Here is a 13,734-nt window from a genome sequence, read left to right on the forward strand (position 1 = left end):
AAGCCATGAAAAATATTACTACTACTCATGGATTAATTAAACCAAAGCAAAATTAATAGACCGAATTCAATTCAAAAAAGAATTAAACTCCTACAACACTTAGAAAGATTTGTTTGAACGACTCCCTCATAATCAGGTGATGTTTTGCGGTGAATTAGAAGGCTCTCAAAACCTGCTTCTGACTTCAGGGTATATGATCAGAAAGTCTAATAGAGAGGTAATGAAATATCAGATATTTCGCTAAGAAACAAGAAAAATAAGCAGAACTCAAGTTCAGAGGCAGACTCTTTTGAAGAGAAATGTTGTACAAATTCTGGATTATTGTCCACCTTCACAACATCAAATTTTGAAAGGCGAACAATGGAATTCCTTATTGCCCATAACAACTAAAACAGAAACCATCTGTGTATCTTTGCATTTTTGAGATGTTTAAAAGGCATTTTATATATGTTTGCTATTTTGTACCCAACTGGAAGAAAAGAATTAAAAGACAAATGCCTGGGATCTATAAAGTTGGGGCCACAGAAGCAAGATGTTCACATAACAAATAGCATCCGAATCCCAACTAGAAAGGCTAACTTATTTCATCAATCCCAATCCGAATACCATCCGAATCAGCAAGATGTTCCCATAACAAATTTAGCAATCATTGCTCCAACCTCATATAAAAGACACAACCAACTCAGAAAGAAGGACAGTTTGAAGTATGAAGGGAAACAATGAAAAGAATACTAAAATTCAGAAGGATGAAAAGTTCTTAAACCATTAAGGCAATCAGGACAAAATGAGAACATGTTGCCACAAAACTGAGCTAGCATAAGAACAGTAAACTCTTTCAAACTACGAGGGGTTTATATCAGTATATGAATAATAAACTACTTTTTCACTGTTCCTATATAACAGGTGTGCAGTTTAGGGGTTGGATTGATTTCAGCATCAGGAACCTTATCTAGAAAATTCAGCATTACTCCCTCAATGCAGGCTTTTAGATTGTATTTGGATATGGCAGGCAACCCCTCTTTGTTTTAGGCCTGTATCTTCTGGTGCTATTTGGTTTCTTTAGTTATAATTAAGATATTGAATTTTGTCACAAAAGTTGCTAACACAACTGATTCAAGTTTATAAAAGGTCTGTCATGTGAATATCATTGAGTAGATTTCAATCTTTGGATACAAGTGACAATGCCATCTAACCTGAGATCCTAGCAGTGGCGTAACGGATAAATTTTAATAATCATTACCAATAGAATCCTAAGGATCTAGTATACAACCAATTTGAATTTCAATGACTTGAGATTGTCTAAGTTAAAATGTATACCGCCATCAAAGCTTGCTCGAGTCTGCTACCAAAGCCCCAATATGGAGCCCCAAGATAAAACTACTACCAAAGCCCCAAGATAAGTCATTTGTCTATTTCTGTCGTATCTCTACTTAAGGTTACTTACAATAACCTAAGTATACAACAATCAGTACCGTCAAATTGTTATTCAATCCTCTAAGGAAGAAAAGAAGCAATAGCTTCTGCAAACAATGGAACAAACAAACTCTGACGATTCCAACAAACTCTGACGTCAGACAGACGGTCACATTCTGAGAACAAACACACGGACACACAGCATATATAGAATTTAAAGAGTATTAAAAGAGAAAAACTGTGGTAGAGATTTGATACGAAAAGGTTAACCCATCCATACAAGACTCAGAAATTCCATAACAAGCATCCCTCCTTAGAGGCCGACGTCCCCGTTGGCTTGGTAATTCGGGGCTCCCCCTTCTTCGAGGCAGAGTCCCGCGAGACTCGAATTTGGGACGTTGGGGTTATTTGTCTGGCTCTGATACCATTGATACGAAAAGGTAAACCCATCCATACAAGACCTAGAAATTCCATAACAAGATTCCAGTTTCGAAAACATCCTCAGCATACTACTCTAATCAAATTGCCTTCTAATTAATTAACTCAGCAGCCTAAACCCAAAAAATTAGCATATTTAATAACAAAATCGCCAATAATCCTTCACTAGTATCTAATATAGAGGGAGTAATCAACAAATATTGCCATGAACTGTTGACTACACGCTGCGTAAAAAAAAATATATTGGGGAAGTAAAAAATGCTGAGCTCAATTCAATAGTTGAGTTAGAAGGGAATGCACCTAAAATTAGCACAGCAGTCTTCCTTTGGCAACAACAACAGCCATTTTTTGCAGGGCGGAGCGTGGTGGAGGGGATGAATCAGCCACCGCCGGAGTGCCGGATGGGATTGCAAGAGCCTAGTTTCTGAACCTTCGGTGGACCAATCAAGTACACCGAATGGGTTTCATCAAGAAAAAAATAATCCCACCGCTTCTATTTGCTCCGATCAGCTGTACACTTTGAGGTATTGCTTGGTTGACTCGGGAGAACTACTGAAAGAGCCCTAGCCTTCTATGCAATGAAAGAAAAACAAGAGGAAGAGTCTTCTGTTTTGTTGTGAAGTCGAAGGGAAAAAAAATGCCAAAACGACGTTGTTTTCTTAAAAGTTTCGGAAAGGGGCTACGAAAGTTTTGTTTGAAATTTTTAGGATTCCTGTAGTAAAAATTGTTAAAAAATCAGTAGCAAACAAACTTGCCTAAAAGGCCTTGGTCTTGTCAAGTTGTGAGAGGGTAAGTAAAATTTTAAAAACCTCAAGGGATTTGAGTGATTTTATGAGAAAGGCTGGAGAGGTTTCCAAAATTATCGCATCCTAAATTTTTATGCTCGTACCGGATTGAGTCCAAAAATTTGAATTTGAGTTTGATAGCCTAAAGTTTCAATTCCATTCCATTTATTGGTTTACAACACTGATGGAATAAAAACGCAAATAGCAGAGAAAAACTCCAATTATGGCTATGGCTGTTCACATATGTACCAACTTTCTACACTCAACTCACACAGTCCCATCTTCTCTTCGACCTTATCCTGCAAACCCATCTTCTACAACCGTCGTCAGAACCCGTATATCCTGCCTATCATCATCTTCATCATCACCAAGAATGGATCCTCAGACCAAATTCATGGAATTCCCACATGTATCCGCCCCAATCAGGGACCTAATGCTGGGACTTGTATCTTCGGTAGAAACCCATCTGGGCTCTTCCCTTCTCCCTTGTTCTCTTCCACCTGATGTGCAGTACTATCAGAACCCCAATGGCAATGCTGAAGGCACCGTCTTTGTCAGATCCGCCATTCCCTCTTCCCCTGTACTGTACTTTCTGAAATTTATCCTCCCCTTTCTAGTCTTCTATAAAACGCCCAAGATGCCTTTTTTCTTGGCCTTTTCTTTTTATTGTAACTTTTCCTGGTTAGAATTAGTGATGGGCTGGTGAAGTCTTGATAACTTTGTCTCTAATTGCTCAATATATATTTTTAAGCTGATAAATTTGTTTGAAGCTGACAATTTAGACTGTGGTAGTTTTTTATTTTGTTGAGAAATGGTGCCTTATTTGAGAACCGCATACAAGTGATTTGTTTAAAATTGCTCTACCTAGTATAAAGCAAGCCAAGAGCAAGTTCCCTAGGCTTTATGCTTGGTTTTGGTTTTGTTAAAGAATTCGATGATTTTCTATAGAGTTGGAGACTAAGTTGCTGGATCTTGTGGAGGGTTTGATTTTGAGTCGTCACAGACAATGGTTATGAAAGCATCAAGATTTAGAGTTTATGTTGTCAAGATTTATGAGCTGGTTATGAATTAAGATTCAAAATCATGGTCAAGAAAGCTCGTACTTATATAAGCACGTGTTTGTAATCATCTTGCTCATTGGTACCCAATATATTATTTTTGGGTTCACATTGATGAAGAATATGATGGATTCCTTCTCTCGTGCTTATATAAGTTGAGGCTTTCTTGGTCATCATGCTGAATGTTATCTCATCCGGTACAGACTTGAAATTGTTTCAGAGATTAATTCTATAGGTTGTTAGGAAGAAAATGTCCCATAGCTAACACAGAAAGTGATAAATTCTAAAGCAGTACTTGTTTAGATAAGCTAAGACATTGTCAAGAAATTTGACGTTATCGGTTTTTAGAGGCTTTTAACTGCATTTTTCAGTAATGCATAAATTGTGACTGTTAAAGCAAATATTTCTTGGTCACCTTGATTGAACATGTATTGTTAAAGAATGTCTTCTATTAGGTTTTCCATGATCAATTCATGTATAATTGGATGAATTTCCTCCAAAAGTAACAGCTTTGAGGCTTGAGCGCTCAGTTTTTCAGAGTCTGAGTGAATAAATGTGCTTCAATCCATGGTGTTCGATATGGCAATGGACTTTTTCTTACCTTCTTGTGTTGGTCTGGCTCTTGTTTGGAAATTGGCCTTGTTTGTTTCTGTTTTCAAATATTTATCAAAAAATGATGAATCATTTTCTGTTGCATATTCTGGACTCTATCAGATCATTTTTTCAAAAAAAGAAGAAATTCTGCCAAGCATGTGTTTTGTTTACAAAATAAGTAACATCTGTTTGGGATATCTTCCTGATAAATGACTGAAACAAAAAGCATAAAGTTGCAGGTGAGGTATTGAATTAAAGTTTGCGTGTTGCTTTGTATCACGCTGTACTTGTTATCCATTATATCTTTAACGAGCTCTTATAATTTGACTTGAGAAATTACTCTCTTTTATTGATTTTATCGTACTAATTACTCTTTAAGAAATTCTGCATCAATTAGGTTGATTTTATATTGGGAAGCTGGATTAACTGCAAGCTGCCATCCGGAGGAGCCTTGAACATAGCTAGCCTTTCAACCTATTTGAAACCCTCAACTAATGCCCCAAATTTCTTAATTGAGGTGATCCAGAGTACTCCAACATCTCTGGTTCTCATTCTTGATATGCCTCCAAGAAAAGATCTTGTCCTATATCCTGAATACCTCAAGACATTTTACGAGGACACTGAATTGGACAGGCACAGGCAACTTCTTGAGAAGCTGCCTGAGGTAACGCCTTACTCTTCCCCTTCTCTGTATATCCGAGCTCTTATCTCTCCAACAGCTATTCTTGTTCGCATAGAAGCTGAAGCTGGTGAAATAACGAGAATAGACGAGATAATTCGAGATAATTTGAGTCCTATTGCTAATGAAATGATCGAGGTATGGTTAAGTTTGTGTGCATCTGTGGATAAAGAAGTGGGAGAGGCTGAGATGGCTTACTTGGAAAAAAGGGATCTAATTACGAAGACAAAGACTATTGAGATTGATCTTGGCACCAACATTCCAAGATTGTTTGGGCAGGAAATTGCAGACCGAGTTTTAGGAGTTTTAAGGGGAGTTTTCAATGTTTGATCCTGCTAGTCCTGTGACTCCTTGTTCCGGATAACGATTTTAACTGTCTCGTGTACTGTTTGTATTAAGTTGTAGATAATTTGATTGCCGTAATTATTATTTAGGATTGTAGCATGTAAAAGTGCAGAAGTAAGATATTACATACACAATGTATTTATTTATCTGATATGTGTGAACTACTCTACATTTACTGGGTTTCGAAGCTCCAAGAGTCTGGTAGCAAAATGGACTGTTCCAGAAATCTATGTGGCTGCTCTGCTATCTTTCCTCCTCTTCATGATCCACAATCTTGTTCACATCAGAGCACTACACTATATCTTACCAAACCCTCTCCTCTTCTTGGGTCTCCAAAATTTTTTCGAGAATCCATCCAAGAAAGCTTTCTGAGCTCAATTCCTCCAATGGCTACCCTCTAAATGCAGTTTCTTTGCAAAATGGTGAGTGTGTGTGTGTATATATATATATATATATTTACCTTTTTGGTACTATTTTAATGCTAGAAACCTGTATAACTTTATCTTTAATTGGTTAAGCTCTATTGCTGCATTTCTTGGTTGTTCATGTTAGCATTTAGTCGATATTTTATCCAAAACTAAGATAAAATATCTGTATCATTTAGAATATTAATTGTCTTTATGTCATTTTTGGCTTACTTTAGTGCTAGTTAAGCAAGTGAAGTTCTTTTCTTATAAAGCAGATTCCCGGGAAGAGGAAAAAAAACAAGAATTGTACTAGTAAACTAGAAAAAGGAGTTTACTTTGTGATCAATTTCGAAACTGAAACACTAAAGTGGAAGATCTAGAAAAAATTGATTGCAGAAATAAGTGTGGATAAGGACTTTATAATAGATGTACTAGTATTTATTGAGGAAATCGATAAGAATTTGTACAATGTTGGGAAGTCTACAATTATGTCATTTGGTCTAATATTCTACCAATCCCTTCCATTGACTATTGATATCACCAAATTGATGTGTTTTTAAATGGTCTTATTGATTTCTCGATGATTTAAACTTCAAAGCCCCATTTACTGGATTGTTCTTAACAATTTCCTGCTTTTGTAATTTTTCAATTTGGTTTCTCCTACATGGACACGTGGATTTGTTGAGAAAGTTCAATGTCAAAGCCCTTTGCAGAAAAACTACCTTTTCCAAAGCCTGAGAAGCAGAGACCACTCTCAGCATAACTGTTGGTGCTTCAGGGGGCACTTTCCAAGAAGAAGATTTTTTCTGCAGTATGTGCTCCTTTTTATGAAGATTTTCTACCTGAGCTTCCATTTCTGTATTGATTTTCGTTTATTTGGTCATCTAAGATTTTCAAGACCTAGATAGTAGAGAATGTAATTATTATTGTCACACGGTCTGGTAAACCTGTTCCCGAATGTTGTTTGCTAACCATAATTGTGCAAAACTTCATTGTCTTTGGTTATGCTCGGACCAAAATAACTGATGAGGAGCTGAGAAGCAGAATTAGCACAAAAGGTGCGTGTACTTGATGAAAGAATTCTAAAGTTTAGTATATATTCTGATAATTTACTTCCATTAACTTGTGGTTAAAAAACTTCCAGAGAAAATTGCAAGGACAAAATGGAACAACTTCTTATGAAATGTTACTATGACAGTTTGGAGGGCAACTTTGCAGAACGGGAATGCAAGCTCAAAGAGAAAGAGGTGATGCCTGTTCTTGGCTAAAGACCTGATTTGATTTGCATGCTTTTATCTATCAACAAAATTTTAATAGTTTATGTTATAAAAAAAATGTAGTTTGGGTGAAATTCTTTATATGCAATAATGTTTGATGAAGCATAATAGAACAAATGTGAGCTAATCATTTTGTCTATTGATGGCGTATAATGGCATAAACATGCTTTTAGTGCCATCAAAGATTCATACATTGAGCATCTGAGAAAGTAGATTTCCATAAAAGTGCAAAGTTATAGTAAATTATCAGTCTTTTGAAATATTTTCTGGAAAAACTGCTAATGTTGTTGCATCCTTGGACATTAGCTTAGTCAACATTATGCATTGCAGTTTCACATTATAGAATGGTCTTGAAGACCAAATTTTGGCTTTGTTGTTGTCATGTGTGCTTATTGTTTTCATCGTTCTGATTTTCTATTTCTGTGCATGTCTTGTTTGATAGATTCTGAGCTAAAATGTGATCATTTGCTATTACTACAAGTAGTTACCTTTAACTATGTGTTGTACAGAAGGATGAGTTGATATGCAATGATGCTTCTTTTAGGATTCTGTAGGTTCAATAGACTTGCCCAGAAAAACTAAAGATAACCGTCACATTCATGTTTCTGCTTGCTGTTTTCTTGTTTGAAAACCTTGTATTTTGGTTTGCCTCCATAAATGTGGGTGGGTAGTTTGATATATTTGAAGTTTTTGTGTATCTACTGTTGTTCAATTACCTAATTCCGTAAGTTAAATCCTTGTCACTGAACTTTTGGCAAAATTGGCAAGGCATATTTGTTTTTTTGTTATTTGATCTTTTCCAGTAGCCAGTTCTCTTTGAATCTCCTCTATTTTTTTTTTTTGCATCTGGGAAAGGTTGGAAACCAGTTCTTAGACGTGGAATGTTGACAATAGTATATTCATATACTTACTACTCAGGGTGATGGTCTGTCAAATAAGTTATTTTATTTATCAATACCTCCAAACATATTTGTGGATGTGGTGAAATGTGCTGGCATTAAAGCTTCTTCAAAAAGTGGATGACAAGGGTCATTGTGGAAAAGGCTTTTGGTCGTGATTCAGAGTCCTGTAGAGAACTAATGATATGTCTAATGCGGTATCTATCTGAGGATCAAATATTTTGGTAGGCTTAATAGCACCATCTTGTAATAAGCCTAAATCATTGACAGTGGCTGATTAATTCGAGTTTGTTGACTTTTGTTCAGAATTGACCATTAGCTGGAAAAGGAAGTTGCTGAGAATCTGCTAGTGGTTCAATTCTCAAATCTGGTTTTGGAGCCTCTTTGGTCTAGAATTTACATAAGCAATGAGCAATTTATCTTCCCTAGTACCCATGGATGAGGAGGGTGAGTTTCTCATGTTTCCTTCTGATTAAACAAAGTGAAATAAAATTACCCTTCCAAGGATTAAAGCAAAATTGCTAATGCTTGGATTCTAGATACTTTGACAACTAAGGGATTATAGAAGATATCATGCAAAATCATTTGTTTCAAATATTAGCTTTGTTTGCAATGTAGACACTAGCAAGCTTGGATGCCGCCTTTAGAAATCAAAAGGTATTCAACTTTGTGCTTGTCTGTCTTGGAAAGATCACTTGCCCAATTGAATTTGCTATTCTGTTACTTTGCATTTTCTTTTTGCAAATTCGCTTATGAGAACAAAATTTTAGTACTCCACCTTCCCTTTCATGTTAAGAAAAACTCTCAAAAGCCTTTGAAATCTTCAAAAAGGGCAAATAGGGAAAACCCCCTGTGGAACAAAATAAATGTGTAGTAGTATTAGCATTGTAGGTTCAGCTCAAGGTTTTGAGATCATGGAGGACACTGCAGGTAGATGTGATTGTTGGCCAGTATAAGGGCAATAACAACGATAGTAGATCCTATCCAGGACATACAGACAATGAAACTGTGCCAGAGGACACACTCCTACTTCTGCTGCTGCTACTCTACTTTTTTTCACAATGCTTGCTGGATAGAGTTCCATTCCTGCTAACGGCAGGCAAATCTCTCCATAGCAAAAGTAAGTAAATATTTGTCCTTAAACAAATGGATTCTACATAGAGATCTGTATCGCAAAGCGTTCTGACAATTGTCCCTTTGAAACCTTAGAGCTGAGATTGGAGTCTAGTTTATGCATGTCCTAGTAATTTTTACATGAAAAAATTTTGAACTGACTTGGATAAGGCTATAAATGAGCTAGTGCTTCGGTCACAACCACATGACGCTGTATATTTAAAGATCAACAACTAAGTTCCAGGTCTTGGCATGAGACTGGATTGGGATGACTTAATCTTCTTTAGGTAAGAGGTTGATGATGCTATTACATGTCAATTTCTTCATACTATGGTGCGCTGTTGAATACTTTTATTGTATCATTGTCTAAATTCAAAAGTTTTCTGCTGTTTCAAATATCACTTTGGATGCAGTATATCTTTTCCTCCAATTATTTGCTCACAAATTATGTTCATATTACATCTCACAGACAATCAGTAAACCTCTTGCTTAAATTGGAGATTCCCTATGGATTATGTGTTATTCTTTTTTTTTTTGGGAGGGGGGTGGGGGGTCGTTTGTTTTCAAATACTACATTGTAACATTGTACATTAAAAAAAAATTGACATTGTAGATGTATTTCGGGGTGTTTTTAAAATTTAAAATTTTAATGGATTTTTTTTCTTTAAAAAAATCCTACCCCAAACACCCATCACCCCTTTCGTCCTTCCCCACCATTTGCATCACCCTCTCTCGCATCGCCACAATCCCTTTTTCTCTCCCTCCTCCTCATCTCTCCTTTTAATTCCTCCTCCCTTCCCCCTCTCCCTCTCCATGACTGGTCTTGGCCTGCGATCTCATTGCAGGTTGTGATTAGATCTAGTTGCTTCTCAACTAGATTGTGGGTGGGCTGCGAATGTTACAACCGGATTGTGTGGGGAGAAGGAGGGGAGGAGAGTGTGGGGAAGGGAGAGGAGGAAGGAGAGGGAAGAGAGAGGAGGGAGGGGGGCGGGGGTTGGCGGTGATGGTGAATGGTGTTGTGTGGTGGATGGTGATGGTAGGAAATTTTTTTTTTTAAAATTTTTTATTAGGTGTAGTTGAGATTGTATGGATTAGGTGTTTTTGGAGTGTGTTATTGTAGACTCCAAAAATAAAAATAGCCAAATCCAAGTAGACTTGAAATTTTTAAGTACTTAATCTCACTTGGAATGCTTTTTCTCGTACAGAGTTCACTAATTTAAACAGAAAGCCAAAGGAGCTTAGTGGGAAGATATCTCTTTTCCCCAAGAACTAAGGATTATAGACATGTTGGTAACAAATCTTTAGGAAATTTAGTTCCACATTTTGATCTGTGTTTGAAGGTATATAAGCAAAATACTACATGCCTATGAAAGACTCATAGATGCAATAGAAGAGGAAAGAAGGTCTTTTATTGGAAGTTATGGGCTTGATGCTGCTTGGGCACTATTTTCACCATTGCTGAAAGAGCTTGGAGAAAAGAAAATTTCCTTCTTAGCTGTACCCCTTTAGCAGCATGGATTGGTTGGAGCTAGCGTTCACCGTTTTGCCTGAGTCCGAGATGGCTAGGGTAATTCTAGAGGTGGCAAAATGGGCGGGATGGGCAGGATTTAATTGGGTTTGAGATGGAACCGAGTCATATGAATTTGGGTCTAACCTTACCCATATGTGTTTTGGGACTAACTTGGGCGGGATCACTTTGGGATGGGTTTAGATTGATCCCACCCAATACCCAAATCTATTTTCTACATATTTTTTTTCTTTAATTTATTTTTTATTTTTTATATAAATTTAATATTTTTGATTTATTAAATTTCTTTTAGTTTTATTAAATAAACATGCAAGTGCTTTATATTCAAGATTCCTACCAAAAATTGGATTAACAAATAAAGGAAAAAATAGATATACAACAATATTCCAACATATATTAAGATGGTCAAGGTACTTAGGGTGTTGAATATTTATCCTCATCATTGTCCAAGGATGACAGGTCTAAATTGACTGAAATGCTGGAAATTCTTGTGGATAATGACTAGGAAGACTACTAGATTATATTTATTGGTATGACTATAAAAATTATTAAAGATAATTTTTGAATCTAAGACTCCGTTTGGATTGGCTATTTTTTCAAAAAATAAGTTTTTCAAATACAATATTATAGTAATATACAATAATTCAAAAAATATCCCATCCATATTAGTATATCAAATATTTCAAAAAAAAATTTTATAGTAAAAATTTTTCATATACACTACTACAATAAAATATTTCAAAAACACCCTCCAAAAATGACTAATCCAAACGGAGCTCTTGCTATTTGAGCCCAATGGATACCCAAGTATTTTCCAAGATTTCCCATCAATTAATGGGTACAATTGGGATTTGTCCCATTTTAAATCCAATATCAAATTTCAGTACCCATTTCGTTCAAAATCCCATGGGCATGGGTAACCCATTGGGACTTGGGACAAATTGCCACCTCTAGGTAATTCATAACCGAAACAGGGTTTGCCGATATTAATATTGATACTCGAGTCGTCTGTGGACCTATTTCGCAATTCCATGAACATGACCTATTCCATGCGACACTTCTTCACAACCATAAAACATTCTTTCAGATCTCTCTTATCTGCCATATTTTCTAATACAACATTTGACTCCGCAATGCACACTTATACTCCTTACAATGCACTCAGTTATAGGACCCATCACCATTCAGGCTTCTAAGACGCGCGTAGGACTGTGTTCGCGTCCTTTCAATTTAGTTTCATTCTTCAATTCTAAGTTTCCGCTCATTGTTATCCATGTGGCACAATTTAGTGCAATCTAGCAGTACACGGCAGTAATTTAGGAATTATGCACCCCAAATAATTGAAAGTCAAATTTCAATTTCAAGAGAAAATTATATGCCTTTTCAACTATGTGCCTGATTTTTTTTTTACATGTGCGTCTCACATGACAAAAAGTCGCCCATAGCCTTTGGCCACGTGAAAAAAAAGTTCATGAGGATGTATGTAGTTCCGAAGAATGGCACGTGCAGGTTCATTACAGAATTCGATGGTTTTGTTCATAGCAGTTGATGAGTTGAAGGAGCCCCTGAATCAAGGCAAAGAGAAAGATGATAAATGTAGTTCAGTGGAGAGCAATTGAGTCTGTTGTTGACACATAATAGTTGTGGAACAAGTGGGTTCCACAAGTATTAGATACGATCGCCTCGTATTTTATGAAATTAATGTAATGTACTAATAGATATATAGGGACTTGATGTAATAATGCCACGTGTATTTTAAAATTGAAATTTGAATATTAACACATGTCATCTTTGTACCTAATGCATTCAAATTGAAAAAATGCATTTTTACAATCAGTCCATAGATTGGGTAATGAATTATATACTAATTTTAGTGTAATTGGACTGAAAATGTTATAATTATCGATTTGCTTCGTAATAAGTGTCCGGACTCTACTGTTGATCCTGTTGGGATGCACATCCTTCAATGTTCAGGAAGTTTGGATTCAAAACTGTGCCCTCGTGATGTTGAGATGTAGTTTTTTTCAGATGTTATAATTTGCTCATATTACATCGATCAATTGGCCGGTGTGGTTTGAAACATATTGAAATAGAGGGGATCTTTTTGGACTTCTCGTAAATAACTTTATTGCAGTATTAATGCTAAGAACCTAGTGCTTGTCGTGGCATCCATTTTGGTATAGCAAGTAACAGCCACAGTTGAACTTAATTCGCTTCTTCTGCTTGCGTCTCTTGTACTGCTGGTGTTTGATTTTGATGTTCGGTGGTGAATAATGGCGTTTGGAGGAAGTACAAGATTGCATTCTATTTTGTCCAATTGATGAGATCATTTCGATATGATGCGTTTAATTAATCACAATAAGAGGAGTTGGGACTAAAATTACAGAGCACACGATTGTTGAAATTTTCTCTTTTATCCTTTTGGCTTTTGCATATTTTTTATTAGAGGATTAATCTCGTTGGGTTTCGATAAATTTTTTCCAATCTTTCAGGAATTGAAGATTGACGCTATCAGTGACACTATACTAGGCATTGTCATAGTGATGGATTAGGTCAATATGACCGGTGTAATAGTTATGGGTATCTGATTTTAGACTTGGTTCAACAGGTCTTTGCTGCTCAACTTGGGCCTTTGATGATAATTGATATGGGCCTATGTGCCTTCCTTTATGACAAGTTACATTCTGGACCGTCTATTGAGCTAATATGTCTCGAACATTTTGGGCTAGTGGAAAATTGGCCCGATAAGGTTTCAGTGGCTTCGCAAATGTTCAATCTTAATTATTTGATATTTTGTCGTATTGTATAATGAACAAGCGAGGATTGCTTGTCTTGATAATATCAAGTGCCATTGTCTTGTCTTCCTTAGCAAGCGCAGTCGTATATACTTTCCTAATTTGTCGGAATTGCGTTTGCTCCAACTATTTGGTTGAATATTACGCCATTCAATGAAATTTTCGTATTTGCAAATGTAATTCCAAACAATGAATAAATTTCTAGCGCCTTGTACGTTTGGATGGAAGATGAAATGTGTAGATGTCGATTAGAGGTAAAAAAAATCTCGGATTCTTTGTGTGACATTTAATTGCGAATTGGAATAGATAGTGGAGATGAGCAAAACCATTTTGGTGGGTTTCCTGAACAACTCGGATATAAACAAGTGAAATAAAGAATTGGATGCGCTTAATTGAATCTAGA

At 36.2% G+C, this 13,734-nt stretch overlaps 1 protein-coding gene and 1 pseudogene across 1 annotated transcript; both read left to right on the forward strand.

Moving 5' to 3' along the window:
* Positions 1-2,762: 2,762 nt before the first annotated feature.
* On the forward strand, positions 2,763-5,499 carry LOC113765150 (red chlorophyll catabolite reductase, chloroplastic). Its single transcript, XM_027309230.1, has 2 exons — positions 2,763-3,216; positions 4,686-5,499. Exons 1-2 carry the CDS (start codon positions 2,860-2,862, stop codon positions 5,295-5,297), a joined length of 969 nt encoding a protein of 322 aa, XP_027165031.1. The 5' UTR covers positions 2,763-2,859; the 3' UTR covers positions 5,298-5,499.
* A 1,383-nt stretch (positions 5,500-6,882) lies between these two features.
* On the forward strand, positions 6,883-10,530 carry LOC113766297 (annotated as a pseudogene).
* The last annotated feature ends 3,204 nt before the right edge of the window (positions 10,531-13,734 follow it).

The sequence above is a fragment of the Coffea eugenioides genome, chromosome 3, assembly GCF_003713205.1.
Source record: "Coffea eugenioides isolate CCC68of chromosome 3, Ceug_1.0, whole genome shotgun sequence".
NCBI lineage: Eukaryota > Viridiplantae > Streptophyta > Magnoliopsida > Gentianales > Rubiaceae > Coffea > Coffea eugenioides.

Bases quoted from the DNA above. Each gene is read 5' to 3' on its own strand.
- LOC113765150 (XM_027309230.1), top strand. From the start codon at position 2,860: ATGGCTATGGCTGTTCACATATGTACCAACTTTCTACACTCAACTCAC. The intron at 3,217-4,685 runs GTACTGTACTTT...TGCATCAATTAG, and splicing joins CCGCCATTCCCTCTTCCCCT to GTTGATTTTATATTGGGAAG.